This window comes from Typopeltis vanoorti, chromosome 21 (genome assembly GCF_054136105.1).
Source record: "Typopeltis vanoorti isolate ZY-2024b chromosome 21, IOZ_Tvanoo_1.0, whole genome shotgun sequence".
Taxonomy (NCBI): Eukaryota; Metazoa; Arthropoda; class Arachnida; order Uropygi; family Thelyphonidae; genus Typopeltis; species Typopeltis vanoorti.
This window is the reverse complement of record NC_143569.1, coordinates 24,539,215-24,566,705: the sequence shown is the minus strand read 5'-3', so window position 1 is coordinate 24,566,705 and position 27,491 is coordinate 24,539,215. Positions and strand designations below refer to the sequence as shown.

At 37.0% G+C, this 27,491-nt stretch overlaps 1 protein-coding gene across 2 annotated transcripts in view; it reads right to left on the bottom strand.

The window, feature by feature from the left end:
• The window catches only part of Gnf1 (germ line transcription factor 1), a 406,700-nt gene that overhangs the window by 300,403 nt on the left and 78,806 nt on the right, over nt 1–27,491 (bottom strand). For both annotated transcript variants that reach the window (XM_090411514.1, XM_090411513.1), the window contains one exon: nt 6,280–6,372. In XM_090411514.1, coding sequence (XP_090267640.1) covers nt 6,280–6,372 — 93 coding nt within the window. The remainder of the gene's footprint in view (nt 1–6,279; nt 6,373–27,491) is intronic.

Sequence of the window (27,491 nt, the reverse complement as noted above, 5' to 3'; positions counted from 1 at the left end):
GCTAATTTGCTAAATAAATTGACACCCTGTGCTCAAACCATACATCTAATATTAAAACTCCATAGTCTATCATATTAAGTTTCCTGTACCTATAGCCTGTCGTACCATGAGTTGACAGTAAGATCTGTTACCATTTTCCTCAGAGAAATAAGAAATCATTTGCCATCACAAGTGAGGTCAGGACTGGCAGACAATGCTTTATATACTCTATGACACAGAATTAAATAGAAAAAAGCTACAGTGCCACAAGAGTTAAAAGAAACTGAAAGAGGCCGTTTTAGGAGTCAGCAGCAGTGAAGCACTCTCTCCAAACCTAAGCACAAATGCAAGGATGAGCATGCTACATTAATTTACCAAAAATTTTGTACAGTCATATTAAGACCACTTCCAACCCACCAGCTGTAAATTTAGTTTCATCTAACATTAGAAAATGCAAAATAAGACATTAAAATGCTTTCTTATGTCCATTAGAATTTCAAATTGTTTCCACTATCACTTGATTGTTAGTACCAAGCTGCACTCTGTCAACTTATTTTCTGAAAATGGTGGTTTAAAATCCGGCAACATATTAGCAATTAAATAATGTACTGTTTATTTTGTTCTTGTGGTGTTGTGTTTAATGCTACTAAACATTAAACAAATATCAGAGATTTCATCGAACACCTTCATAAGACATTCCTAAATATTCATGCTACAGTCAGATCTGCTAGTTTGATTGCAGAGATGCTATCCATTTGGCTAATAAGACAGGTAATTGTTTCCATTATTCTGGTCCAATATTTGTATTGAGCATTTTTCACAAAAAATGCTCAATACAAATATTGAAGATATTTGTATTGAGCATTTGATTTTTTGTGAAATACAGTTTTTTTTCCGCCAGTTTATCTGGGGTTTTTCATCCTGCAAGCAGGCAAACTGGCCCATAAACACACAAGGATACAGCCAGGAATACTTAGAGGCATAGGGCTGACCTTCTTATCCTCGTATTTCGGTTATGAAATCCAAGCATGCTTGGAAGGTTGTGGGCCTTAAAGGACTGTTAAAGCCATCAGGATAAGAAGATTTCACAAAAATAATTGTTATTTGTATGGAAACCATTATTTTCCATTCCACTTTAAATCCTTTTGATCTTTATCATGTGTCATGTCAAGAATAACTGGCTCTTACTGAAGTTTCCATTTATTTTTTTTGAATTTTTACCTTTAATGTTATAGGCTAAGGATTAAATAAACCAGAAATCCAGCTCTAAAGATCAAATGCAGAAATTTTACAAGTCACCTTAAATGATTTAATTAGACTTAAAAACAGGTTAACAGGACTAGAACTTCCAGAATTGATAATGATCATTATTTTTTTTTTTTTATCTCCTTCTGGGGAAAAAAAAAAAAAAACCCACAGAAGAAGATGACAGCATCATCATCATCATCATCATCAAATTCCTGCCATGTATCCTCAAGGGGTGTACGAGTTCAAGGAAATACAAGTGTACAGGATATGATAGTACTACATGAAAAATTTACATCATTACTAACTTGTATGTTGGTTTAAGCCAATAAGAATACAATTTGGTTGGCTAAATCCCAAATTGCCATCCCATCCTTGTCCGTTCAGTATCCAGGTAGATACCCAACAGGGTGCACCATGAGAAGGTGAGGATTAGACATTAGGTCAGAAGTCCAGGTTCTCCACATTCCCTTAAAGGTCTCCTCTTAGTTATACAGCTTTGACCCTTAAGCATCCCGAAAATGACAGCATGCTATGTATTGCACAAGAACTTGGTCCATCAAGCAACTTCCAAGTGAAATGGGAGTCAACATTTTGTGAGAGGAAGCTGGAAATTTCATCATACAATGTTTCATAAAAACCTGACTAATCAGAAATGCTTAATATGTCTAATGCTGATTAGAAGCAGCAACAAAATTAAACATCACATGGCAGAGGAAAGCAGTAAATATCCTGCTAATGCAGCTATTCTCCTTGAAATTCCAAAATAATGCTCCATTACTAAATTAATCCTTTTTTTTTTAATGTTCAGTAAATTGTAGAGGAAAAGTTAAGACAGTATTTAACATTAAGAAAAGTGCTTATTTCTTTATAAGCTCAGTACATAAGATTCCTTTGGTCTGAAAAACATTGTTAGATGCTTTGTTTAGCATGTACTATGCATATTTTGTGTCCTGATAATGCTGCCTCAGTTGAGCATAGATTGTACTACTTAGTAATTACATAATTTGCTCCCAACTTCTGAAAATTCCACTTCTACAACTGAAATGAATGACATGCACTTTATCAGTGAACATGGAATTATAACCAAGAATCAGGCAGAAGTCTGAATAACTGTCATATTTCCAGATGAATACATATGAAAGCCTTTGTAAATTCCATCATATGGAATGAACAGTTGGAAAGACATTCCATCACCACATCCTCTACGAATGTAGTGATGGAATGTAGATGAAGTTAGGCCTGTAGGAGCCGTCTTTTATAATTGGTCTGTGTTTGATTTCACAGACCAATTTTGTTAGTGTGAATATAGAGGAATTTTTTGAGGCTTTAAAGAAAGCAACTGATAAAGGAAAAGTGAACAGTGAAAAAGGAAAAGTTGGCCCTTGTTGGGGATCTAAATAGCAGAGCAGAAAATGATTGTCAGACATACAAAAATATTTTGGGAAAATTTGGAGTAAAGAGCAAAGCTAATAATAATGGCAAATACCTGTTGGATTTCTGCAAAGGTCATGGATTGGTTATTACTAATACAATGTTCCAAGATAAAAATGTGCACAAATTCACATGGAGAAAAGAGGCAAGGAATAAGAAACGTCTCAATGACTATGTTATTGTCAATAGTGATATAATGTTAGTGTCAATAGTCAAATCCTTTGTATACTCTGGTGTCCTGCACCAGGGACACCAGAGTATACAAAGGATTTGAAATTGGAAGGGATCATCATTTAGTCTTCAGAGGGATAAGATTAAATTTCACACTGAAAAGAAGAACATGTAAGAAAGTTTTAAACTGAATAAAAGTTGAGCAGCTCTCGGATATGAACTGTAGACTAAAATAGACAAATATTATTCAAGAAAAAATGAAAGTTTCAGAACAGGAATCAAACCTTGGAGATTCAGTGGGAAGCCCTAAACAAAACACTGATTGATTCATCCAGAGAGGCATGTGACGAGGTTGTCTGCAAGGATGGAAAAATCATGGTTCCATGGTGGACACAGGAAGTTAAAGAGGCAGTGAAGGAAAAGAAGAAAGCAGATCAAAAGTTCTGGCAAACAAGTCAGCTTGTGCTCTTAGACAATAAAGAGACAAATGTAAGAAAGCTAAAGACTGGGTAAAACTAGCTAAACAAGTCACGTGAAGACTTTGGTAAGAACATAGAAAATAAATATCAAGAAGGTGGCAAGATATTCTGGAGGTTGTTGAAGAAGCTCAGAAATGCAGGAAAGATGCTGTACAAGGAATTAGAGATGATAAAGGTGACATGAAAACTGGGGAAAATGATATCCTTGACGTATGGAGTAATTACTTTGAAAAATTGCTAAATGAAACAACCAGTTAAAAAACGTATAATTTTCTTGACCAAAAAAGCTCTGGAAAAACTTTTATTGGGATTATATTGATCAAGTGCATATAATAAACAACTAAGTTATACCAACTAGTTTCACCAACTAAATCTGTTGGCATCTTCAGGGTACATAACTGATGTAAGGCACTAAAAAGTAAAAAACTGTTACAAACTATAATCAATTGATTCCAATTATATTAAACAAAGAACAGAACACGTACAATACATTCATAGAGTGTGGATGATATCAATTGTTGTTATTTAGGAACATTCTATAGTTGGCACTATAATTCAGTTTTGGCGAGTTGAATGATCTGATAAGGGTCTTCCAGATCACGGGCAAGATTAGTCCTTGGGTCCTGTTAAGGCTTTGTATACAGCGAGCAACTGTTGTGGCCTCCTTAAAAATTCAGGAGCGGAAGTCCTCCTCCACGTAAGGAATTGTGCTTCTATCCCACTCTATGGTATAGTTCGTTCTTGAGAAATGAAAAGCTAACCCCGATTTTTCTTCTCTGTTATTATGGACGTCACCTATGTGTTCTTTTTGCCTAAATTCAAGGCTCCTTGAAGTTTGGCTGATGTAATTCAAGCCGCACGAGCATGGTATGTTATAAACTCCAGCATATTTGGAGAAAGGATGGCTATCTTTTGGAGATCTTAAGAGTTGTCTAATCGTTTCTGTGGGTTTAAAGGCCACCCTTATTTTATGTGGTCTAAGGAGTCTAGCAATCTTATTGGAAACTGTCCCTAAGTATGGAATGATGATGGTAGAAATATAACGTACATCATCTTGTTGTCTTTGTCGAGGTTTAGAGAAAAGTATCTTGTGGACGAGTCTTTGAGGAAATCCATTCATGGTAAGGTTGGTGGATATCAGGGATAGTTCTTCCTGGAGGTCTTGTTGATCTGTTGTAAGGAGAGAGGCATGGTTCTTCAACATGTGTACAATACTAAGTTTCTGAGAAATGTGGTGTGAGGAAGTGAAATGTAAATAACATCCTGTATTGGTAGGGTTGCGGTAAACTGAGAGGTTGATACCACCATTCAGAAGCTTCTTAATTAAAGTGTCCAGAAATGATAATTGGTTATCTTCTTCAAGTTCTAGAGTGAATTTGATTGTGTGGTGTAGAGAGTTGATTTTGTTAAGAAAGTCGAACAGGTCCTTTTTTGTGTGGTTCCAAACGATAAAGATATCGTCCACATATCTCCATCATACTATGGGTTTAGGGTCTGTTTGAGTTAAGATTTTACTTTCAAATCCTCCATAAAGAGATCAGCACAAGATGGAGAGAGGAGGGGGGGGCTACCCCTTGCAAGGCCAGTCAATTGCTGATATATGGTTTTATTCCATAAGAAAAAGTTTGATGTTAAACAATGACGGAACAGAGAAGTAATGTCTTGTGGGAGGAAACTTCCTAAAATGTCGATGACTTCCTCCATAGTAGTGAAGAGAGATGTAAGATCCAGGCCGGTGAGTAAATCCGTATTGGAGATAGAAATGTTGTTCAGTTTCTCAACGAAATGTTGCGAATTTCGTATATAAGTGTCCGAATTATGGATGTGAGGTTTGAGGAGGCCTGCCAGGTGTTTAGATAACAGATAAGTTGGCGAATTGATTCCATCCACAATCGGGCGTAGTGGTATTCCATTTTTGTGTACCTTAGGGGTGCCATATAGTCTTGGTGTTAGTGGATGCATGGATTTCAATCTTCGTTTTAAGTCTATAGACCAGTTCTCCATATGATGTATTAAATCGTTGGTATCATTGTGGTTCTTTAGTGTTGGGTCTGTGACTAGGACACAGTTGAAGGCAGATAAGGGAAATTCAACAGTGATTACGAAGATAAGATTAACAGCTTACTGTCGAATACATCAACCAATTTTAACTTATGGATCTGAGAGCTAGGTCAGAAATAAAAGACTTGACCAAAGACATGAACCGCAGATATGAGAAGATTAGGGGCATGAACAGATGGCATCAATGGCAATATCATATTAAAAACGAGGATATTAGAAAAGAACTTGACGTTGTCAGCATCCAGGGATGCATTAGCAGAGCTAATCTCAGCTATATGGTCACTCAAACAGAATGAGCGAGGAGAGATTAGCAAAATAAGCATTCTCTGTGGTTAGCTGGAAAAAGACCCAGAGGAAGACCAAGATATAGGTGGATTGATACGGTAAAATATGCCTTAGAAGATAGAAATATAAGATCTATTAATGTTGGAGTCTTGACAGCTAACAGACTGGTTTGGAGGAAAATTGTAGATAGGAAGTTAGTAATGATATAAATTTTTCATGTAGTACTATAATATCCTGTACACCACTTGCGGGTACATGGCAGGAATTTGATGATGATGATGTTGTGAATGTGTACACGTGCTTAGTATATTACTTTGTGTTAATGAAGATGCCTTAGTGACTTGGGCAAAATACTGGCTTAGTAATGTAATTAGCAAAATAAATTTAGTTAATTTATTTAGACGTGTGTTCTCCATTAAACACCAACATGAATGAACGAATGAATGACATGCATAATTTATAGATGGTCAGCAGGATGTATAGAATGGTAATTTAACTGACAGAGAATATTACTGAATAAGATATGTTTTTTCAAAAGTTTTTTTTTTTTTGTATGGTAATATTATTTATTCAATTATATGCATGGACATACAAATGAAGCTTTACTAGTGATCTCCAAGCTTACCCTTTTATTATTTGGCTCTTCATCCAACTGGACAAGTGTTTTAACAAAGTCTTCATCATCATGCTTCTCTTTTGTCATTTCTTTTTTAGGTTTCTGAGGAAAGAGAAAAGTGAGGCACATAAAAACTATTATGTACATCAATCATTTTGGACAAGATTTCCAATCAGTTGCTCAAGATATGTATTAACAAGCCCACTAGAGAATATGTTATTTTCTTAAAAGCTATTTTGGTTATTGCTATGTAGGATATCAGATATCTGTATTAAAAATCAGATATCCCACATATTAAAAAATATATATAAAAATGAATTAAAATTATTAATAATGTGGTATTGGTAAAGTGAAGTTGTTAAACATTTGTTTATTTTTTATGTAGCAAGCAAGATAATTTGAAATGTTATTTCTAATTTTAGCTACCGAAGTCTTGCTTATAAGTCTTGAAATAAATTTATTAAAATTAGTTATTAGTGCTTAATTGTAATTTTGCATTAGCTACCAAGTGTTGAAATGTTAGGGTTGTTTGTACAGACAAATGCTGTTTACCAAAATATGTTGATGAAAAGAAAGTTACCACTATATTATCAGAAGTGATTAAATGAGCTTGTCTTAGGTGAGAAGACTGTGAAATGAAGAACTGTTATAATTTTTGCTACTTTCATTTTGAAGTTAGAATTAAATAAATTTTCCTGCACTATGGAATGAACTCTTATTGTTATTTCTAGCTCGGTGCTGAAAGCAATAATGGCAGCACACAATAGTAGAACAGAGCAGAAGTTGCTCTAATGTATTTCCATGCATGAAGTGAAAAGAAAATTAAACTATGCTGCTAGAGTAAGAAACACAGTAGGAGAAAAACTGTGGAGTTTGTGCCTTCGATATATGACGACTGAACAGAAATTAGAAGAAAAGTATAAAGAGATACACGTGAAGTTACCCCCCCCTCCTTATAGAAGTTAAAACTTAAAACCTTATCAACAGTTTTAACTGTTGATAAGGTTTTAAGAAGAATGTTGAGATTTTCACATAGAAATTTAATTCATTCTACAATGATGATATGGTTGATATAGTTATTAGCAGTTTATTTGATGGAACTTGCAGCAACTTTCACATAGAAAGTTTTTTTGTGTAGAGGCTTAAGTGCTGAGAGGACATTATGTTGGAGGTTTAATGGACTTTTTACAGCACTCACAAAGAATTAAAATAGAATTTAATACTTCCTATATTTCGTCCTAGTCACTAGGACATCTACGGGGATTACAAAGACAATTAATGTAACATGCACACAAAAACTTACAATACTAAGCCCAACCACGTGGGTGACAATAAAGTCCTATCTAGGTGGAGCGCCCTCTAAGGGCAGTTGTAGGTGGCCTGGAATGTAAGGTGGGACCTCTGGCGATGACTGTTTCCCAAATCTTCGGAAGCTTAATGCAACCGTATTTGTTAAGATTTGGTTGGTTTTTTTTGAGAGCTGCTGCTGCTTCTAAGAAAAGTCTCTCTTTCTTGAATTTGCTGTGGTGGAGCATGGTGGTTTTTTTCCATGATACTCTGTGGGTGGTGTCCAAAACATGGTCAGCCAAGCCTGAATGGCCATAGTTGTGTTTAACGATGTACTACTTGTGTTCCTCTAGGCGGATGGATGCTGATCTGCCTGTCTGTCCAAAGTACGCAAGCTTACAGGAACAGGGTACTTTGTAAACTCCAGGCAGAGAGAGAGGAGGGAGCTGATCTTTCGTAGAACGGATAAGGGTAGCCAGTTTGCGGTAGGGCTTATATGCTGTGTGTAGGTTATACTTTTTTAGTATCTTAGCTATTTTTTCCGAAGTGCCACGGATGTAGGGTATGGTGATGGCATTTTTAAATTCTTGTTGATGAGAGGGACGGGGAATGGGGGAGGAATTGATTATTTTTTTGATACTGTGTTCGCTGTAGCCATTGGAGAGGAAAGTTCTGTGTATGTGGTTAAGCTCAGTAGTGAGGGCAGTTCCACTGGAACAAAGATTGTGGGCTCTCTTGGTAAGGGTTTTAATGATGCCATATTGTTGTGAGGGGTGGTGGTGGGAGAGTTTGTGAATGTATCTGCCTGTGTGTGTGGGTTTTCTGTATACAGTGAAGGCAAGTGTATCATTAGGCAGGCGCGTGACTAAGGTGTCTAGGAAGGGTAAACAATTGTTCTTTTCCTTTTCCATAGTAAACTGGATTCTTGGATGTAGGCTATTGAGATGACCAAGGAAGGAATCTAACGTGTCTGGGCCATGAGGCCAAATAGAGAACACATCATCTACATATCTTAGCCAGATAGAAGGTTTGAGTGGGGCTGAGTCTATGGCTCGTTTTTCGAAATCTTCAATATAGAAATTGGCAAGGGGGGGTGAGAGGGGGGAGCCCATGGCGGTTCCCTCTATCTGCTTGTAGATTTTGTTATTCCAAGCGAAATACCCAGAGTTGATGGCAAAGGAAAAGAGATCTAAGATGTCAGGGGGAAAAACGTTTTCTAAGAGAGATAAAGTGTCAGTTAAGGGAATATTAGTAAACAAGGAGGAGATATCAAAGCTTACTAATATGTCTGTATTATTCAAGGTTAAATTTTCTGTGAGGGCTTTAAAGTGGGTAGAGTTTTTTATATAGGAAGCTGAATTTCCGGTGAGGGGGGACAGAGAGTTGGCCAGCTGTTTAGACAGTCTGTAACAAGGTGCATTGGTGGCATCTACTATAGGCCTGAGTGGGGAATTAGGTTTGTGGATTTTTGGTAGACCGTATATTCGGGGGCGACGGGAGCGGAAAGGTTTAAGTTTTTTCGTGACGTCGGGGGGCCAGGAGGTTACTTTTTTAAGTAAGATTTTTAATTTCTTAACTTGCGTTTTTGTGGGGTCGTGTTCTAGCTGGATGTAGGTAGCGCGATCGCGGAGGATAATGTTCATTTTACGATTGTATTCGCTGGTATTAAGGACAACTGTGGCATTACCTTTATCCGCTCTGGTGATGACGATACTTTTTTCTTTGCGTAGTTTCTGGAGAGCCATGCGTTGGGAATAAGATAGGTTACTTTTTGGAGGCGACGAGTGAACGAGGATGTTGGCTACGTCGAGTCTGATGTTGTTGGCTACTTCCGACGGTAAGCGACCGATCCCCCTTTCGACGTTAACCATAACATCGAGCACCGGCACTTCTCTCGGGGCGACAGCAAAATTACGGCCGAGGCAAAGGGCGCTGACGGCATCATCGTTGAGCCTTTTGGACGAGAGGTTTATTACTGTCTGGAGTGGTTGAATTTGTGGTTGTGGTTTGTCTTTAACCAGGCTGTTGTATTTCTTGACGTGTTTGTTTTTTATTTTCTGAAATTCTCTCTGTGCGGAAGTTTCCGAAATGTCAGAGAGAATCGACCAGAGTTCAGGGTTAAGAACGGTGGAGAGCTCCGCTTGTAAGGAGCCAATGGCGGCGTTCGTCACTGCGAGGGCGGCACGAGAAGAGGCGATTTGCTCGCGTAGTAATGCTAAGCTGGCACGTTTGTATATCCGGAGTGCTTTTTTGGAATGGAAATTTATCTTCATTTTAACACATTTCGGTATCACTCTTGTGTCCCGACATCTTTTTAAAAAGGCCAGCCTATTTAGTTGTCTAGATAGTCGTAGTTTTGACTTACCGTATTGCTTGGATTTGCATGCTAACTCTTCTCCATGGATGATTAGAATTCTTGTGTAGAGGCTTAAGTGCTGATTTAAGTGCTGCCTATTATTCCCAACGCATGGCTCTCCAGAAACTACGCAAAGAAAAAAGTATCGTCATCACCAGAGCGGATAAAGGTAATGCCACAGTTGTCCTTAATACCAGCGAATACAATCGTAAAATGAACATTATCCTCCGCGATCGCGCTACCTACATCCAGCTAGAACACGACCCCACAAAAACGCAAGTTAAGAAATTAAAAATCTTACTTAAAAAAGTAACCTCCTGGCCCCCCGACGTCACGAAAAAACTTAAACCTTTCCGCTCCCGTCGCCCCCGAATATACGGTCTACCAAAAATCCACAAACCTAATTCCCCACTCAGGCCTATAGTAGATGCCACCAATGCACCTTGTTACAGACTGTCTAAACAGCTGGCCAACTCTCTGTCCCCCCTCACCGGAAATTCAGCTTCCTATATAAAAAACTCTACCCACTTTAAAGCCCTCACAGAAAATTTAACCTTGAATAATACAGACATATTAGTAAGCTTTGATATCTCCTCCTTGTTTACTAATATTCCCTTAACTGACACTTTATCTCTCTTAGAAAACGTTTTTCCCCCTGACATCTTAGATCTCTTTTCCTTTGCCATCAACTCTGGGTATTTCGCTTGGAATAACAAAATCTACAAGCAGATAGAGGGAACAAACATGGGCTCCCCCCTCTCACCCCCCCTTGCCAATTTCTATATGGAAGATTTCGAAAAACGAGCCATAGACTCAGCCCCACTCAAACCTTCTATCTGGCTAAGATATGTAGATGATGTGTTCTCTATTTGGCCTCATGGCCCAGACACGTTAGATTCCTTCCTTGGTCATCTCAATAGCCTACATCCAAGAATCCAGTTTACTATGGAAAAGGAAAAGAACAATTGTTTACCCTTCCTAGACACCTTAGTCACGCGCCTGCCTAATGATACACTTGCCTTCACTGTATACAGAAAACCCACACACACAGGCAGATACATTCACAAACTCTCCCACCACCACCCCTCATAACAATATGGCATCATTAAAACCCTTACCAAGAGAGCCCACAATCTTTGTTCCAGTGGAACCGCCCTCACTACTGAGCTTAACCACATACACAGAACTTTCCTCTCCAATGGCTACAGCGAACACAGTATCAAAAAAATAATCAATTCCTCCCCCATTCCCCGTCCCTCTCATCAACAAGAATTTAAAAATGCCATCACCATACCCTACATCCGTGGCACTTCGGAAAAAATAGCTAAGATACTAAAAAAGTATAACCTACACACAGCATATAAGCCCTACCGCAAACTGGCTACCCTTATCCGTTCTACGAAAGATCAGCTCCCTCCTCTCTCTCTGCCTGGAGTTTACAAAGTACCCTGTTCCTGTAAGCTTGCGTACTTTGGACAGACAGGCAGATCAGCATCCATCCGCCTAGAGGAACACAAGTAGTACATCGTTAAACACAACTATGGCCATTCAGGCTTGGCTGACCATGTTTTGGACACCACCCACAGAGTATCATGGAAAAAAACCACCATGCTCCACCACAGCAAATTCAAGAAAGAGTGACTTTTCTTAGAAGCAGCAGCAGCTCTCAAAAAAAACCAACCAAATCTTAACAAATACGGTTGCATTAAGCTTCCGAAGATTTGGGAAACAGTCATCGCCAGAGGTCCCACCTTACATTCCAGGCCACCTACAACTGCCCTTAGAGGGCGCTCCACCTAGATAGGACTTTATTGTCACCCACGTGGTTGGGCTTAGTATTGTAAGTTTTTGTGTGCATGTTACATTAATTGTCTTTGTAATCCCCGTAGATGTCCTAGTGACTAGGACGAAATATAGGAAGTATTAAATTCTATTTTAATTCTTTGTGAGTGCTGTAAAAAGTCCATTAAACCTCCAACATAAAATCACATAGAAAGTGAAGTTACAGAAGTGTATTTGGATGAAGAAATGTTTTTTTTTTTTTTTTTTCAGTGTTCTGTGATTTTAAGATACAAGAAGAGTTTTCACTCATGTTGCTGTCATATAGAATGCACTTTGATTTTGTGTTAGTCTTTCTCCAATGTGAACTCAAAAAATAATAAAAGTTCTATAAGAAGAAAAAGACTAAGGTTCCAGGAGTTTTGCCTACATAGGATAATAACTTTTGGTTTATGCGAATGTAAGGAAGTTGTGCAACATTTAAGTGTTTTATTTTGTTGTAAGTTGAAGAATTAATTAATTACATCAAATTAAAGTAATTAATTTGATGTATGAGGTGGTATCAAAAAGTTTCAAGACTAGCTCTGTTTATGAGAATTATTTTGTTTATCTACGTTTACACACTATCACCTTCAAAATAGTCTCAATACAGAGTTCCCAGCATTCTTGCCACTTCTGAAATGTGTCCTGGAAGTCTTCTTTTCGAAGCATGTCAAGCACTTTCTGCGATTCGTGCTGGATCTCTTCATCTTTGGGAAGAGGGCGAAGTCTGCAGGAGCCAAATCTGGCGAGTAGGGTGGGTGCGGAAGTGAGATCATGTTGTTTCTGGCTAGAAACTCACGTGTGAGGAGAGCTTGGTGACAGGGTGCATTGTCGTCGTGGAGCATCAAGTTTTTTGCCCGCCACAGATCTGGTCACTTTCGCCGAATGTCCTCCCTCAGATGCCTTAAAACCTGGAAGTAGAACTTGCTATTGATGGTCTGGCCCCTGAGGACAAATTTTCGATGCACAATGTCACGAATGTCGAAAAAGACGATGAGCATGCACTTAGTCGAGCTGCAGACCTGCCTCGCCCTTTTTGGTCATGGAGATGATGGGCTCTTCCACTGTGAAGACTGTTGCTTCGTCTCAGGGTCGTACCCGTACACCCAAGTTTCGTCACCGGTAATGATCCTCGAATTTCATGTTTTTTCAAACGTGAATTTCACGTTTGCTCTTTGTTCTAACTTGCTGTCCATGATGAAATCGCAGATGTGGTAACGCAGGTGGTCAGAATAGCATCAGTTGCACAGCTCCCAATGTACACAGTACGATGTCTTTTGGCACACTGACTTATGAAGGTAGGTGCTCCCTGTGACTGCGTGCAGCCTTGTGCTGCTATCTGTTGGCATGTTACAAACCTACTTGAGAAACTTTTTGATACCATCTCGTATACATTTGTGTTATTCATATATTAAACTTTTTATTTTGGTTGTAAGGTTTTGAAGACTCAATCTCTTAATTGGTTAATTAGAAGATATGATGTTTACACCAGCCTGGTTGGTCGAGTGGTTAGTGTGCCCGCTCTCCAGCCAAAAGGCTGCGGGTTCGAATCCTACCGTGGGCATGGATGTTGGCGATTGTCTGTGAAAATACTAGCAATGGTGGTGGGTTGTAGATAGCGTTGGTGTAGATGAAGGTAGCTGCAGTTCGTTGTAGTTGGTGGAGATGGTTAGTAGGTACCATCCCTCGATGAGTCATGTAATAATAATATCACTTTCCTGCTGCAGTAAGGTACTCACAAGTTCTCCCTACTAGAGATGCATACTGCTGGTAATATGACCTACTACTAGGTCTTTATTGTTGCATTATGAGTTAAGCAATTGAATGCTGTTATTACGGCTTGCGTGTTTTCAGGCAAACAAAACACATTTTTCCTTATTTAACTGCTTGGTTGTTTACAAAGAATGGTAAAATTTAGATTCTTAAATGAGTGATATAAGAATTTGTTTGCATCAGATTTTTTAAACTCAGTGAAACTGCTTTAAAGACCTTAGAAATATTTTAAATAACACTTGAAAATTAAGCAAGGAAAGAACATAGGCTTTTTAGTGATTTTATAGATTCAAGAGTGGGTAAATATCAGTGAAGTGAAGAAAAGATGTATCAGGAATTCATTCTTTCAGGCCAAACTGTCAACAAAAATATTACTCAGGTTTGTTCTCATGTGTTCACCTAAAGTAACTAACAAAGTGGTATACGTAAAACATAACTGGCTGCTTCAATATGCCAATACCATTGTGCACATCATATTGTCTGTGGAACAGTTTTTGGCTGAGAATGCTATTACAGTAGTCCTGTATCCTCTGAACACCTGCTGTACACACCTGGCTTCTTGTGATTAACTACTGTTTCCAAAAATGAAATTGCAGCTCAAAAGGAGATTTGAAGACATTCCAAGATTCAGACCGAAAGATTGATTAGCAGTCTGGCAGAGAAATTTGGATGGGTGTTCTGTATGCCACTACTGCAAGACTTGCCCACTGAGTCTATCAGCATTAATTTGTAAGTTTCCTCTACAATTTAAAACTATGCTCTCTGTGTCATACTGTTGCATATGTCCAGTTTCTTCTATAGCTCTTCTTCTTCTTCTCAATGCTAGCATGATCTGCAAATACAGTAATTTCCATTTTCTGGTTATTATTATTTATATCTAGGATACTATTCATCACTATAATGAACATCAATGGAGATAAGACACATGTTGCAGTCTATTATTAAGTGTAAACCATTTTGAATTACCAAATTGCATTAGTCCACACAGCACTTACATTTAACATACATCTTGATCATAACCATTTCTCCTTTCCTGTGCCTATATTTTTTAGAAGGTTCCTAGACCCCCCCCCCCCAATTGAATTCAATCAAAGGTTTTTTTTCTCTCAAATTCCCAGTATTTCTCTCTCTATCATTTCCCTCATAGAAAACAACAATTTTCTAAAACCAGACTGCTCTTCCTTTACATCTTCCTCTACTTTGTCTCTTATTATTGTTGCCATTATCCTTTTATAAATCTTTGTTACAAAAACACACAAATCATCTATCTGAGAAGGATTTCCAATCTTAAGCTTCGTTAATATTTCTTCAACCTCTGCCAGACCTATTTCCACACCATCTCTCTTGTCTGTATATTCCTTCCAGTTTATTTCAATATGTCTTTGATCTTGTTAAACATATCTCTAAAATAATGCTGCTGCATCATCTTATCTCTCTTTTGGCAGTTTCAGGATTTCTGTCTCCATTTATAAAACAATATGGTTCCACATTGTTTCTTCTTTCATTTTACTTTAATCCATATAGTATTTTCTTGTTCCTTAACTTATGGGCAAATTCAACAGAGCACATATCCTTTCCTCTTTAATTAATATTGTTTACTTGCTCCTCTCTCATTATGAAAATTCTATCATAATTCTAGTCTTCATGAATCCAAACAGCTTTATTTTTTACTTCATTGTTTCTTAAACTCTCTCATTTCACCAGCATGTTTTCTTTTTCACTTGTTCCATAAATCCCTTCTGCTGTTCTTACCATTACATCACAAAATTTCTCCATCTCTTCTTCAGTACTCATGGGCCTTAGACTGATTCAAGACTCAAATTCTTGCTTTAACTCAACATGTCTGTTTCAACACACACAGACTCAACTTTGTATCTCTTTTTTATTTGCATATTTATTTTCCATAGACTACTTAAAAGTGGCTATGAGAAGCCTGTGATCTCCATTAAGGTGACAGATAACAAACCTTTGATGTCCACAATTCTCTACTCTCTTCTTCGTCAAGGATGAAATAATCTATCATCAATTTTTGCTGACCATATCAACTATTCCTTGTAATTCTGTGCATTGTTGCCAAAGGAAAATTACTAAAAACGGCTAAATCTAAAAATAAAAATAAATAAATAAAATAAAAATAAAAATAAAGAGCTAAAAAGGAGTTGATAATAAAAATTTGAAGCTAAAATTTTTGCAGTAGCAGATATTTTTTAGTTACTTTACTCAAGATGAAGTGGTACTTGCATTTAAGATGACTAAAGACATCTTCCAAGTGGTCTTCTGGGCTTAATTCACCAACGTTTTCACTTAGATTTTCAGATTTATTATATGTGGCCATCGTTCCATATTATTACTCAGTATAGATGCTGGTAAATGATAGTCTCTACAGCACTTGTTATTATGCCTGAGGCCATACTTCAATGACAAAATAGCTGTCTGCACTGACAATTCCATCTTGTTTCTTAATTTAGTTTTAGCTACATTCATGGAACTAAAAATTCATTCAATTTCCACATTAGAAGTTCGCAGTATTAATAAATTTATTACACACTGAGCAATTTCTTTAAATGGATTCATTCCAGATGCATCTTTGTATTCTCATACTTCTCACAGCTCAGGTTTTCTATATTTGTCTATTTATTTAAGTGGATAATATTATACTGGTATTCAGCAGCAGCATCTTTTTCTGTTTTCAGCATTTAAGATGGGAGTAACAGGTTCATTTATATGTTTTAGATCATTGTCAACAGAAAAAGAAGAGATCATTGTAAAAATATTCTAGTTTTCAAGCAACCATTGCTTAAGCTGTTTGAAGAGACCAAGCAGAAACTGTCTTGCTCTATTTCTAGGATTGTACTGATCATTTTGTGTTATTTTCTTTTTTTTATCTGTAACTAATATTTTGTTTGGGATTCAAATAGTCATCAATCTCTGACTCTAAAGGGTCGACTCTGGATGATGGTAGCAATGGTAGCACTAACATATTAGCAATAGAGCGAATCAAACAAGAAAGGTCTTCAAATAATCTCGTCTTATCCGCACTGTTAGATTTGATAATTTGGTGAACTTGTACTAGAACAGGATGCAAAAATACAACAGATTCCTTTCATCTTTGTACATCTCCCACAAAATTTGAGCTTTGTAACATTTCTCAGTCACACTCATGACTTCGAAGTGAGTTTTTAATTCCAACCACTGGCTGAGAATTCTACTACAGGTTCAATGGAGAGCCACCTTGTTGCACAGTTGCTTACAATTTTCAGAAGAGCATCATTTTTGTTGATAGTTTGATAGAGCTCTTTGTATGCTGCTTATCTTGAAGAGGAATGTGAAACCAATTATATGTTTTGGTAACTAAACATTCTAATTTTCTTGGGAGAGATTCTGAACAAGGGTGAGACATTGCCAGTTGCAATGAATGGCATATACATCTAATTAAGATTAAGGAGGGAATATATGCCTTCAGTTGTTCATGAATGCTGTTATTGACACCAACCATAACACTGGCATTGTCTGTACCAATTGCAAAGATTTTTAATGTCCAGATTCTTAGTCAAGAGCTCTTTTCCAGTGCAGCCATAATATCACTAGCATCACACTTTTCTAGAACCACCATGCTCCCAAATGTATGCATAATTTTGTTGAATTTCTTGCTATAATAAATCATGGCAATTCCTAAAATCTACTTCACTGTGATATCATCTGATTCATCTATTAGCAAGCTGAAATTTCTTTCTGCAATTAGATCTTTTGCAAAATGCTCACTTGGAATATTCTTTACAATTGCAGAGCACTTAGTTCGGTGCATTTTTATCTTTGGCATAATTTGACTGTCTGGGATGATATTTTTGCAAAGATCTACTAGATGATCACAACTGTTCAATGATGAATGGCAACAAAGAAATAATGCTAAGCTGTCTTCAAAGTTCACTGTTTCAACAGACTTCTTCACAAGCATATTTGTAATAGGAACAGCCATATATGGAACTGCAGCAAGATGTTTCTTAGTTTCGCTATGCTTTACAAGCTGACAATATTTAGCAGCTATATCACACCTGCAAAACTTACAGTGGCCTTTTGTAGTGTCCCCAGGAACTACACACAGCCATTTACTAAACATTCCCATTTGCAACCACACCCTCCTAAATTTTCGCTTGTAAGCTTTATTTGTCTCTTTGCTCAATTTTGAAGAAGGGTATGCAACGCCTTACTGCAACAACAAATTACAATCAGTCTCTGAAAACTCGCTATTGTAACTACCAACTAGAACACTGTGCAACAGACTAACTTGTAGCGGCGTTCTCAACTTCAAGGTGGCAAAACGGCAGACTGTTCAGCCACGTAGCTGGCTGATGTCATCGCATGTTTGAAAATTGTATGATACTCGCACCAAACATATAACACAATTCTTTATCAAATGCAAACATCTGGAAACCGCAACATTGATTCTGTGGTCTTCACTTTTCAGACTATCTGTTACCAATTTTGAGATATTTCTGATGCAAAAGTCTAATAAACTTTGTCCCATTTTCTTTGACCCAAATAAATGGTACTAAAGTTTTTGTTATCCCTATTTTATCTTCTCTAACCTGTGCTTTAAAATATCCTGAGACTATTTCACTCTTATTTTGAATAATACCAAATGATTCTCAAATACTGTTTTTTTCTTTCACTTTTATATCTTATAGTGTGTATACCAGGATAAGTGAGATTTCTTTCCCATCACATTCAAACACAAGCTTAATTATCTTATCACTAATACTATCACATTTTGTGCCATTTGCTTCTCTGTTGATGATACAACCATTTTTGGATGTTCAACTCTTCTCCGAAAGAAAACTCTCCTTTAAGTTCCTATTTCAATGTTTTTTCCATTTTTTCTCACTTAAACTGAAAACATCTAGCTTCCTTATTTGAAATTCCACCCTAACACAGACTTCAGTAATGACATAATTTGCGAGCATTTACTAAAATAAAAAGTATAAATTAATACAGACTATATCTCATACCAAAGAGTGTCATATATTTAGATAGCTTGTTGAATTGGATTTAAACGGTACTTATGCAAACACAGATTGATAAGAAAATAACCATTTATTAATTTAAAAGCTAATATTTCGCTGGTATTATATCCAGCATCTTCAGAGCACACAAACAAAGTTTGTTACAAATGCGAGACAACCACAATTCGATGTAACAGTGGGGCTAGTAAAAGTAATTGCAGTGTGCAATGCAAGACTAAAGTCCTAATACGCCGCCATCTAAGTTAAAAAATAAATAAATAAAAAAAACTGTAGTCCAAAGTTTTGATAAAAATTTAGTAGTCCAAATAGTAGTCCTTGAAAGTTTTGAAAAATAGTAGTCCAAAGTTTTGAAAAAAATTAAAATAAAAATAAATTCAAATAAAATAAATAAATATTAATTTGGTCTTAGGATGACTGTCTCCCAAATCTTTGGGAGATTTATACGGCCATACTTGTTAAGGTTTGGAGATTGTTTTAAGCTTCTGTTGATTTCAGGAACAACCTCTCTGAATTGTAGAAGCTTCTGTGCAGTACTTTTGTTTTTTTCCCCAATTGATCCTGTGTGCTGTGGTATCCAAAGCATGGTCTGCCAGACCCGACTTGCCATAGCAAAAGTGCAGGATATATATTTTGTGTTCACTGCGGCAGATGTCCACAGTTCTTCCTGTCTGTCCGTAGTAGGCTCGATGACAAGAACAGAGCACTTCATAGACTCCTGGATGTGATAAAGGAGTGAATCTGTTCATAGGTGAATGGATAAGAGTTGACAAGTTGACAATTTCATATAAGATTTAAATACAGTGCGCAGTTGGTGTTTGTTAATCCCGTACATTAAAGATGTGCCTTTAAAGTACGGGATGGTGATAGTTTTGTTGTAGTTTTCTGTGCTAGGTAGTGGGGGAGATTTCTGGGTAGCATTTAGTATTTTATCTATCTTATGGGGATTATAGCCATTGGTTAGGAAGGTGTGGCACAGGTGAGAATATTCTAGCTCTATGGGTTAGTTTTTTAAGATCCCATATTGTTGAGAAGGGTGATGGTGTGATTGTTTGTGTAAATATCTCCTTGTATGTGTGGGTTTTCTATAAACTGAAAATGATAAGGAACCTTCTGGAAGATGTGTGATCACTGTGTCCAGGAAGGGCAGGCAGTCGTCATTGACTTCAAGTTCCACTGTAAAATGGACTTTAGGGTGCTGGCTATTCAGATGTACTAAAAATGTATTCAATGTGTCTGGGCTATGTGGCCAAATAGCAAACACATCATCAACATAGTGTTGCCAGAGACTAGGTTTGAGAGTAGCTGTGTTGATAGCTAGCTTTTCCAAATGTTCTATGTAGAAGTTGGCTAAGGGGGGGAGCTGTACCATCTAATTGTTTGTATATTTTCCCTTTTCATGTAAAATAACCTGCCTGTAATGTAAATTTAAATAGCTGAATACATCAGGGCGGAATTGTGAATTTAGCAAGTTAAGTGTTTCAGTCAATGGTACATTAGTGAATAATGAGGTGATATCAAAACTTACCATTAGTTCTGAACTATTTAAGGTGTGGTTTTCTAAAATACTTTTTAGATGGGTAAAATTTTTAACAAAAGAGGGAAATTATTTGTGCAAGTGGCTAGTAGTTTGGCTAAATATTTAGCTAGTTTATATGTTGGACTGTTCATACTATCTACAATAGGGCATAAAGGTGTACCTTGTTTGTGGATTTTTGGAGCACCATATTATTATTAATATGGGTAACTCCAGGGAGTCGACAGACTCTTCGAGGGAGGCCCTAACATCACATCTCAAGAAAAACTATTCAACATTCACACAGTATCTATCATACCTCGCCTTGAACTCATTCACAGTCATGGCACCCACAACAGACTCTGTCAGCTTATTCCACTCATTCACCACTCTCCAAGTAAAAAACCTAGCTCTAACACCCTTGCTAACCACATTCTTGCCCAGCTTCGATGTATGGCTCCTAGTCCTCCCCCCACCAGTCCTATTCTCAAAAATATCTTCTGAATTAATCTTATAGAAACCCTTCAGTAATTTGAATGTCTCAATCATATCACCCCTTTTCCGCCTATCAACCAATTTCTGCAACCCACAAATCTTCAACCTGTTCTCATAAGGTTCATTCCACAGACCTGCTATCATCTTGGTCACTTGTCTCTGGATCCTCTCCACCTCCTCCCCATCAAGAAGAAACCCTGGCACCCATATCTGGGCACAGTAGTCTAGATGGGGTCTTATCAAGGCTCGATACAGAGGAACAATAACTTGTTTGTCTCTGCTTGTTAAAGTATTTTTCAGCAACCAAGTGATTTGATGAGCTGATTTAGCCACTTTTGCAATGTACCCCCTAAACTTCAACTCCCTATCCAATAACACTCCCAAATCCCTGGCCTCATCGATCTCCTGGAGAACGGTTCCACCAATGTGATACACTACTGCTAATCTTTTCACCCCAAAATGCATAACCTTACACTTTGCCATATTAAATTGACATCCATTTTCCTTAGCCCAGTCCTCCAAACTATCCAAATCATCTTGCAAAATTTTGACATCCTCCCAACTTTGCATCATCAGCAAACAAGTGAACGCTTCCTCTCAGATCCTTTCCTATATCGTTAATGAACAATTTGAAAAGTAGTGGTCCAAGAACAGAACCCTGCGGCACACCACTAGTCACAGCCGTCTTTTGGACTCTACTCCTGAATAAACCACTCTCTGATATCTCTCCATCAACCACCCGCCTATCCATCTCACCAACCTATATCCATCCCCATATGCTGCAGTTTACTGATTAGAATTCCATGTGGTATCCTGTCAAAGGCCTTAGCAATGTCCAGTAGAATCATTGTAAACCCATTACCCTTATCCAGTTCAGCCGTCACTGTGTTATAAAACTTGAGCAAGTTACTGAGGCATGATCTACCCTTCACAAAACCATGTTGTCCCCCGTACAGTATCCCATTTTCATCTATCCAATCCTGTATTTATCTCTTGACTAATTTCTCCAAAACCTTGACAATGATTCCTGATATGCTAATTGGTCAGTAATTTACAACAGCAGTCTTGGAACCTCCTTCATGCAGTGGAACTATTTTCCCATCTTTCCACCCCCTCGGGACAAACCCAGACCCGAGACTTAAATTAAACAAAATAGTCAAGGGCACTGACAATTCTTTAGCCGCTTCACGTACTACACGAGCTGGTACACACCATCCAATCCCACAGAAGTACTGACATTGAGGTTTTGTAATAGACTATTTAGCTCCACTTCATTCACCACAATTCCCGTATAATCTATTGGTTCTTTCATTCCTGCAATGTCACCACCTGGATGATATACACTTGCAAAGTGCTCGCTCAGTAATTCAACTATATGAACTGATTCGGTTACCTCCCTACCATCGGCATTCTTTAAAATCAATCTGTCATATACATTTTTTCTTTTACTTGCAACATATCAAAAAAACTGTTTGGGATTCTCTTTAGCCTGCATGGCTAATGTTCTTTCATAATCCGTTTTTGCTTTTCTTACCACACTCGTTACCATTCTGGTCTGCGCTTTATACCGTTCGTGTGTCTGCTGGTCACCTTTCTCCTTAAATTCCCTCCATAGTTGTTTCTTTTTTTGCAGCTCAAGCTTAATAGTGTTATTCATCCATTTAACCCCAACTTGATTTATTATTTGCACTGTAGGTATACAGTCAGCCATTACCTCATGCAAACACTTCTTAACTGCCTCCCATGCACTATCAACATCTAGCCCTTGCAGTTTTACATGCCATGGCACTGAACAATTTCAAATCAAATTCAAATATACATGTTCTTTTATTCCTCAAAAGAAATAGGTATACTTTGAGCAAATCAGTGGAGATGCAGCTTCCTCACAAACAACAATACAGCAATAACAAACAGATTGAAAATATTGCTCATTTCTGATGATAGTAAACAAATACTTCTTCTTTTTTGAACGCAATATTTAGCTTGCTACAGAAAAGCAGTGACTGCTTATTGCTTTACTACTTTTGAAGATGTTTGTAATTCAAAACAAAATGTGCTGAATGTTTTAAATGTTACTTGAATTTATTTTATAGTCACAAAGAAATTAATCAATATGCAGAATCACAAAAAAAACCATTCTGGTAATCATTCTGTGTTGACTAAGAAAGAATACTTTCCTATAGGAAAGGAACATAGTAAACTGTATACTTTATCAGTCTGGTAATGATTACTTCCAACAAGATAAGGCAAAGTACATTTGGGAATGGTTCTAGAAGAAAGAGGGTGGACAATGGCGAATAAACCATTGAATTGCTTACAGTAATTCAATGGTTTGTTCAACCACTAGAGATTTCAACTCCAAACAAGTATTTGCAGGATGAGATGGAACATATTTATGAAAATCAACTGCAATCCGATCTGAGGCTAGAGCAGGATACAATAAAGTCTGCATGAAAGCATCCATATGAAATGCTTGTGGGACCTTATGTAATCCTTATCCAAAGAGTTAATCAGTGTATAGAAACTAAGGATAGAAAGACTGAAAGAAAATATCCATGTAGCATGCTAAGCAAAATTATGGAAATTTTACAGTAGTCACATTGCATAATTAGTAGGTCAGTTTAGAAGTCAAATTCCAGATTACTGAAGCAGACCTCACTGTACCAATCTATAAAAATGGAAATACAGTAAATATACATTATAATAAGTACTGTTATAACAAAATGAGTGTGTTATAGTGAACTACTGACAGTTTTGTCTATTTTTGCATAGACAAAACTGATGTCTATGCAAAAATACTGTTTTTGGCTAGATATTGCAAACAAAGAACTGCATTTAATAGCAAGCAACATTTATGCCATACCATCAGTCTTCTAGGGCTAACATCTTTATTGAAAATGCTTTCTGACAAGTTGTCTTACTACACAGGTTGCCCAATAAAATGGGCGACCTGTGTAGTAAGTTATTTTTTAAAATACAGAATCAATGATTACCTTGTCTGTGATGTAACCATAGAAAGTAATCATTGATTTAGCCCTTGAAGTTGGTTGGATGGTGTCAGATATATATTAAAGATATATGTATTAAGATGCATATCACTATATACCAAGTATAATTTTTTTTATATCTAATATCATGGAAACTTTCTTTCAAGTAGTAATTTTCATATTTCAATCTCCTTGAAAAGTATCATCATAAGGCATCTGTATGGATTCTGAAGAATCATAATGGCAGACCAACACTGACCAATATTCACACAATGCCTATTATACCGATCCTTAAACTCATTCACTAACAAAGTACTCAAGTGCCTCTAGAAACCCATTCCATTCATGCACCATTCTTCAAGCAAAAAATCTACTTTTCATGTTCTTAATAACTCAGCTCTTACACATCTTTTAAGGCTGATCCTTGTTCTCTCCTTTCTTCTGCATCCACTCTATAAAACTCCTTTAGCAACCTGCATATTTCAATCATATTTTCTTCTGCCAATTAACTAAACTGTGTAATAACACACAAATCTTCATTCTATCCTCCCATAGAGCACTCCATAGACCTGTTATTACTTTGGTGACTCCATTTCTGGAGCCTCATCACCACCACTTCCTCATCCTCAATAAAAAACCCAAACAACCAAATTTGTGAACAGCAGAAATGATTATATCAAAGCCTTTTAAAGGGATATAAAACTTCCTCATCCTTACTTGTCAATGTGTTTCTTAGCATCCAAAAGATCCTCTGAGCTACAGTTAATTCTCATTATGGTACACAGTTAAGGGTCAAAGCTGTATAACTGAGAGGAGACCTCCACATGGCCGTTAAGGAATGCAGAGAATCGATCATGGCTTTTGACCTAATGTCCAATCTTCACCTTCTCGTGGTGCATCCTGTTAGGTATCTACCTGGATATTGAACGAACAAGGATGGGCTGGCAATTTGGAATTTAGACAACCAACTTGTATTCTTAATGACTTAAACAATAAGAATTGTTTAACAATAATGTTGTACCATCGATACAAAATGACGGTACAAAATGAAAGAATTTCATGCCGGCTGGGGGTATCACTTGGTTAAACAAGGCCGCTGATGTTTTTGCCAGGGAACCAGGGTGAACAGCAAAAATTCAGCTACAGGAACAAATCCTAAAACACATTCCAACTCAACATCACCAGAGTTCGGGAAGGGTAGCATCAACATAAGAAGCCTGAATGGCAAAGAAATGGAGCTAGCTGAGGAATTGGATAAGTACCAGATCGACATAATAGGGATGACTGAAACAAAGACAAAACCGGTAAGATCCTTCTGAGTAATAAATACAAAATGTTATATTCAGACAATGACAATCAAGTAAAAGAAGGAGTAATCACATTATTCAACACTAAATACAAGGCTAATCTTGTTGAATAGCATGCTATACATAAAGTAGAGTGATGTGTGCAAATATGAGAGTGCACAATGAGACTTATTTGTACTTATGGTCCCGCAGAAGGTTCTACTAAGGTAAAAGTGGAGGAATTTTTTGAGGTTTTAGAGAGGCAACTGACACAATGAAAAAGGAAAAGTTGGTCCTTATTGGGGATCTAAATAGCAGAGCAGGAAATGATTGTCAGCTATACAAAAATATTTTGGGAAAATTTGGAGAAAAGAGAAAAGATAATAATATTGGCAAATACCTGTCGAATTCTGCTCAGGACATGAACTGGTTATTACCAAAACAATGTTCCAACATAAAAATGTGCACAAATGCACATGAAGAATAGAGCCAAGGAATAAGAAAAGTCTCATTGACTATGTTATTGTTGATAGTGATGTTTCTCACTGGTGCTGGACACCAGAGTGTACAGAGGATTTGAAACTGGAAGTGATCACCATTTAGTCTTAAGCAGGATAAAATTGAATTTCATATTGAAAAAAAGAACATATAAGAAAGTTTTAAAGCGAATAAAAGTTGAGCAGCTCTCAGATGTGAATTGTAGACTAAAATACACAAACATTATTCGAGAAAATATGAAAGAGTTTGAGAACAGGAACCAAATCTTGGAGGTTCAGTGGCAAGCCCTGAAGAAAACATTGACTGATTGGGCCAGAAAGGCATGTGGTGACGATTTGTCTGCATGGATAAAAAATCAGAATTCCATGGTGGACACAGGAAGCTAAAGAGACAGTGAAGGAAAAGAAGAAAGCATATCAAAAGTTCCTGGCAAATAAGCCAGCTTTTGTTCTTAGAGAATACAGAGACAAATGTAAAAAAGCTAAACACTGTGTAAAACTAGCTAAAGAAAAGTCATGGGAAGATTTTGGTAAGAATATAGAAAATAAATGTCAAGAAGGTGGCAAGATATTCTGGAGGTTGTTGAAAATGCTTAAAAATGAAGAAAATGTGTTGTAAAAGGAATTACAGATGATAGAGATGACATGAAAACTGGAGAAAAAGATATCCTTGATTTATGGAGTAATTACTTTGAAAAATTGCTAAATGAAACAAGCAGTGATAGCACAGTGGTAAAAAACACTGAGCAGACATGCAATCAGGAATAAATATCCATTCTTAAAGTAAAAAAAGCCATCATATGCCTGAAATGTAAAAAGGCAGCTGGAGTACATGATATTTAACTAGAAATGGTCAACTACGAATATGAAGGTATAAAAGTTTTACAGTGGCTGCACTGCATGGTTCAGAATGCCTGGACAGAGGGATGAGTTCAAGTTGATTGGAGTAGAGCTCACATAGTACCCATACATTAAAAAGGGAAATAAAACTTAATGTGAGAATTACAAAGGTATTTCTTTACTGAGTGTTCCTGTTGAGATTTATGCACATATTGTTGAGAAACAGTTGAGAAGGATTGTGGAAGGGAAGTTTAGTGAAGGACAAGCTGGATTCAGGCTAAAGAGGCTGTCAGGATCAGATTTTCACTTTACTAAAAATACTTGAGAAATTTTGGGAATATAACAAAGATCTTTATTTAAGTTTTGTAGATATGGAAAAGGCATATGATAAGGTGCCAAGAGAAAAGCTATTAAAAATGCTACAGTTGTATGGTGTCAATGGGGCATTATATCAAGCAATACTTAGTCTTTATTTGAGTTGTAAGTCAGCAGTTAGAATTGAAGGAAGTACAGAAAGATGGTTTAATGTTAAATCTGGTGTCAGACAAGAATGTACATTATTCCTTCTGTTATTCATTATCTATATGGATCACATTATGAAGGAAAGTAATATTAAACCTGATATCAAAATTGGAAATGCTAATATCAGTTCTTTACTTTATGAAGATGATGTTATACCTCTAAATAAATCTGGTACAAGTCTGCAAGATTCCATAACTAAGTTATATAACTGATGTAATAGATATGGTATGAATGTCAGCAAGAACAAGGCAAATGCATTGAAAATATCAACTGCATTGTGAATGGAGAACCTATAAAACAAGTTAAACATTTCAGCTACTTAAGCACGATTTTTAATGAAGATGGAAAATTAAATATGGAAATAGACAACAGAATCAACAAAGCTGGTATGGTAGGAAGTCAACTGAATAACTTTATAAAGAATAAGAGAAATTAGTGAAAACACTAAATTAGCTGAATACAAGACTGCGTTCGAGCCAATTTTAACTTATGGATCTGAGAGTTGTGTTAGAAATAAAACACTTGACGAAAGACCAGAGACCACAGATATGAGAGTCCTGAGAAGGATTAGTGGCATGAACAAATGGCATCAATGGCAAAATCATATTAAAAATGGGGATATTAGGAAAGAACTCGACATTGTTAGCATCCAGGAATGTGTTAGAAGAGCTAATCTCAGGTGCTATGGTCACTGAAACAGAATGAGAGAAGAAAGTTTAGCAAAACAATTGTTTCTCTGCCAGGTAGGCAGGAAAAAGACCCAGAGGAAGACCAAGATATAGGCACATTGATACGGTAAAATGTGCCTTAGAAGATAGAAATA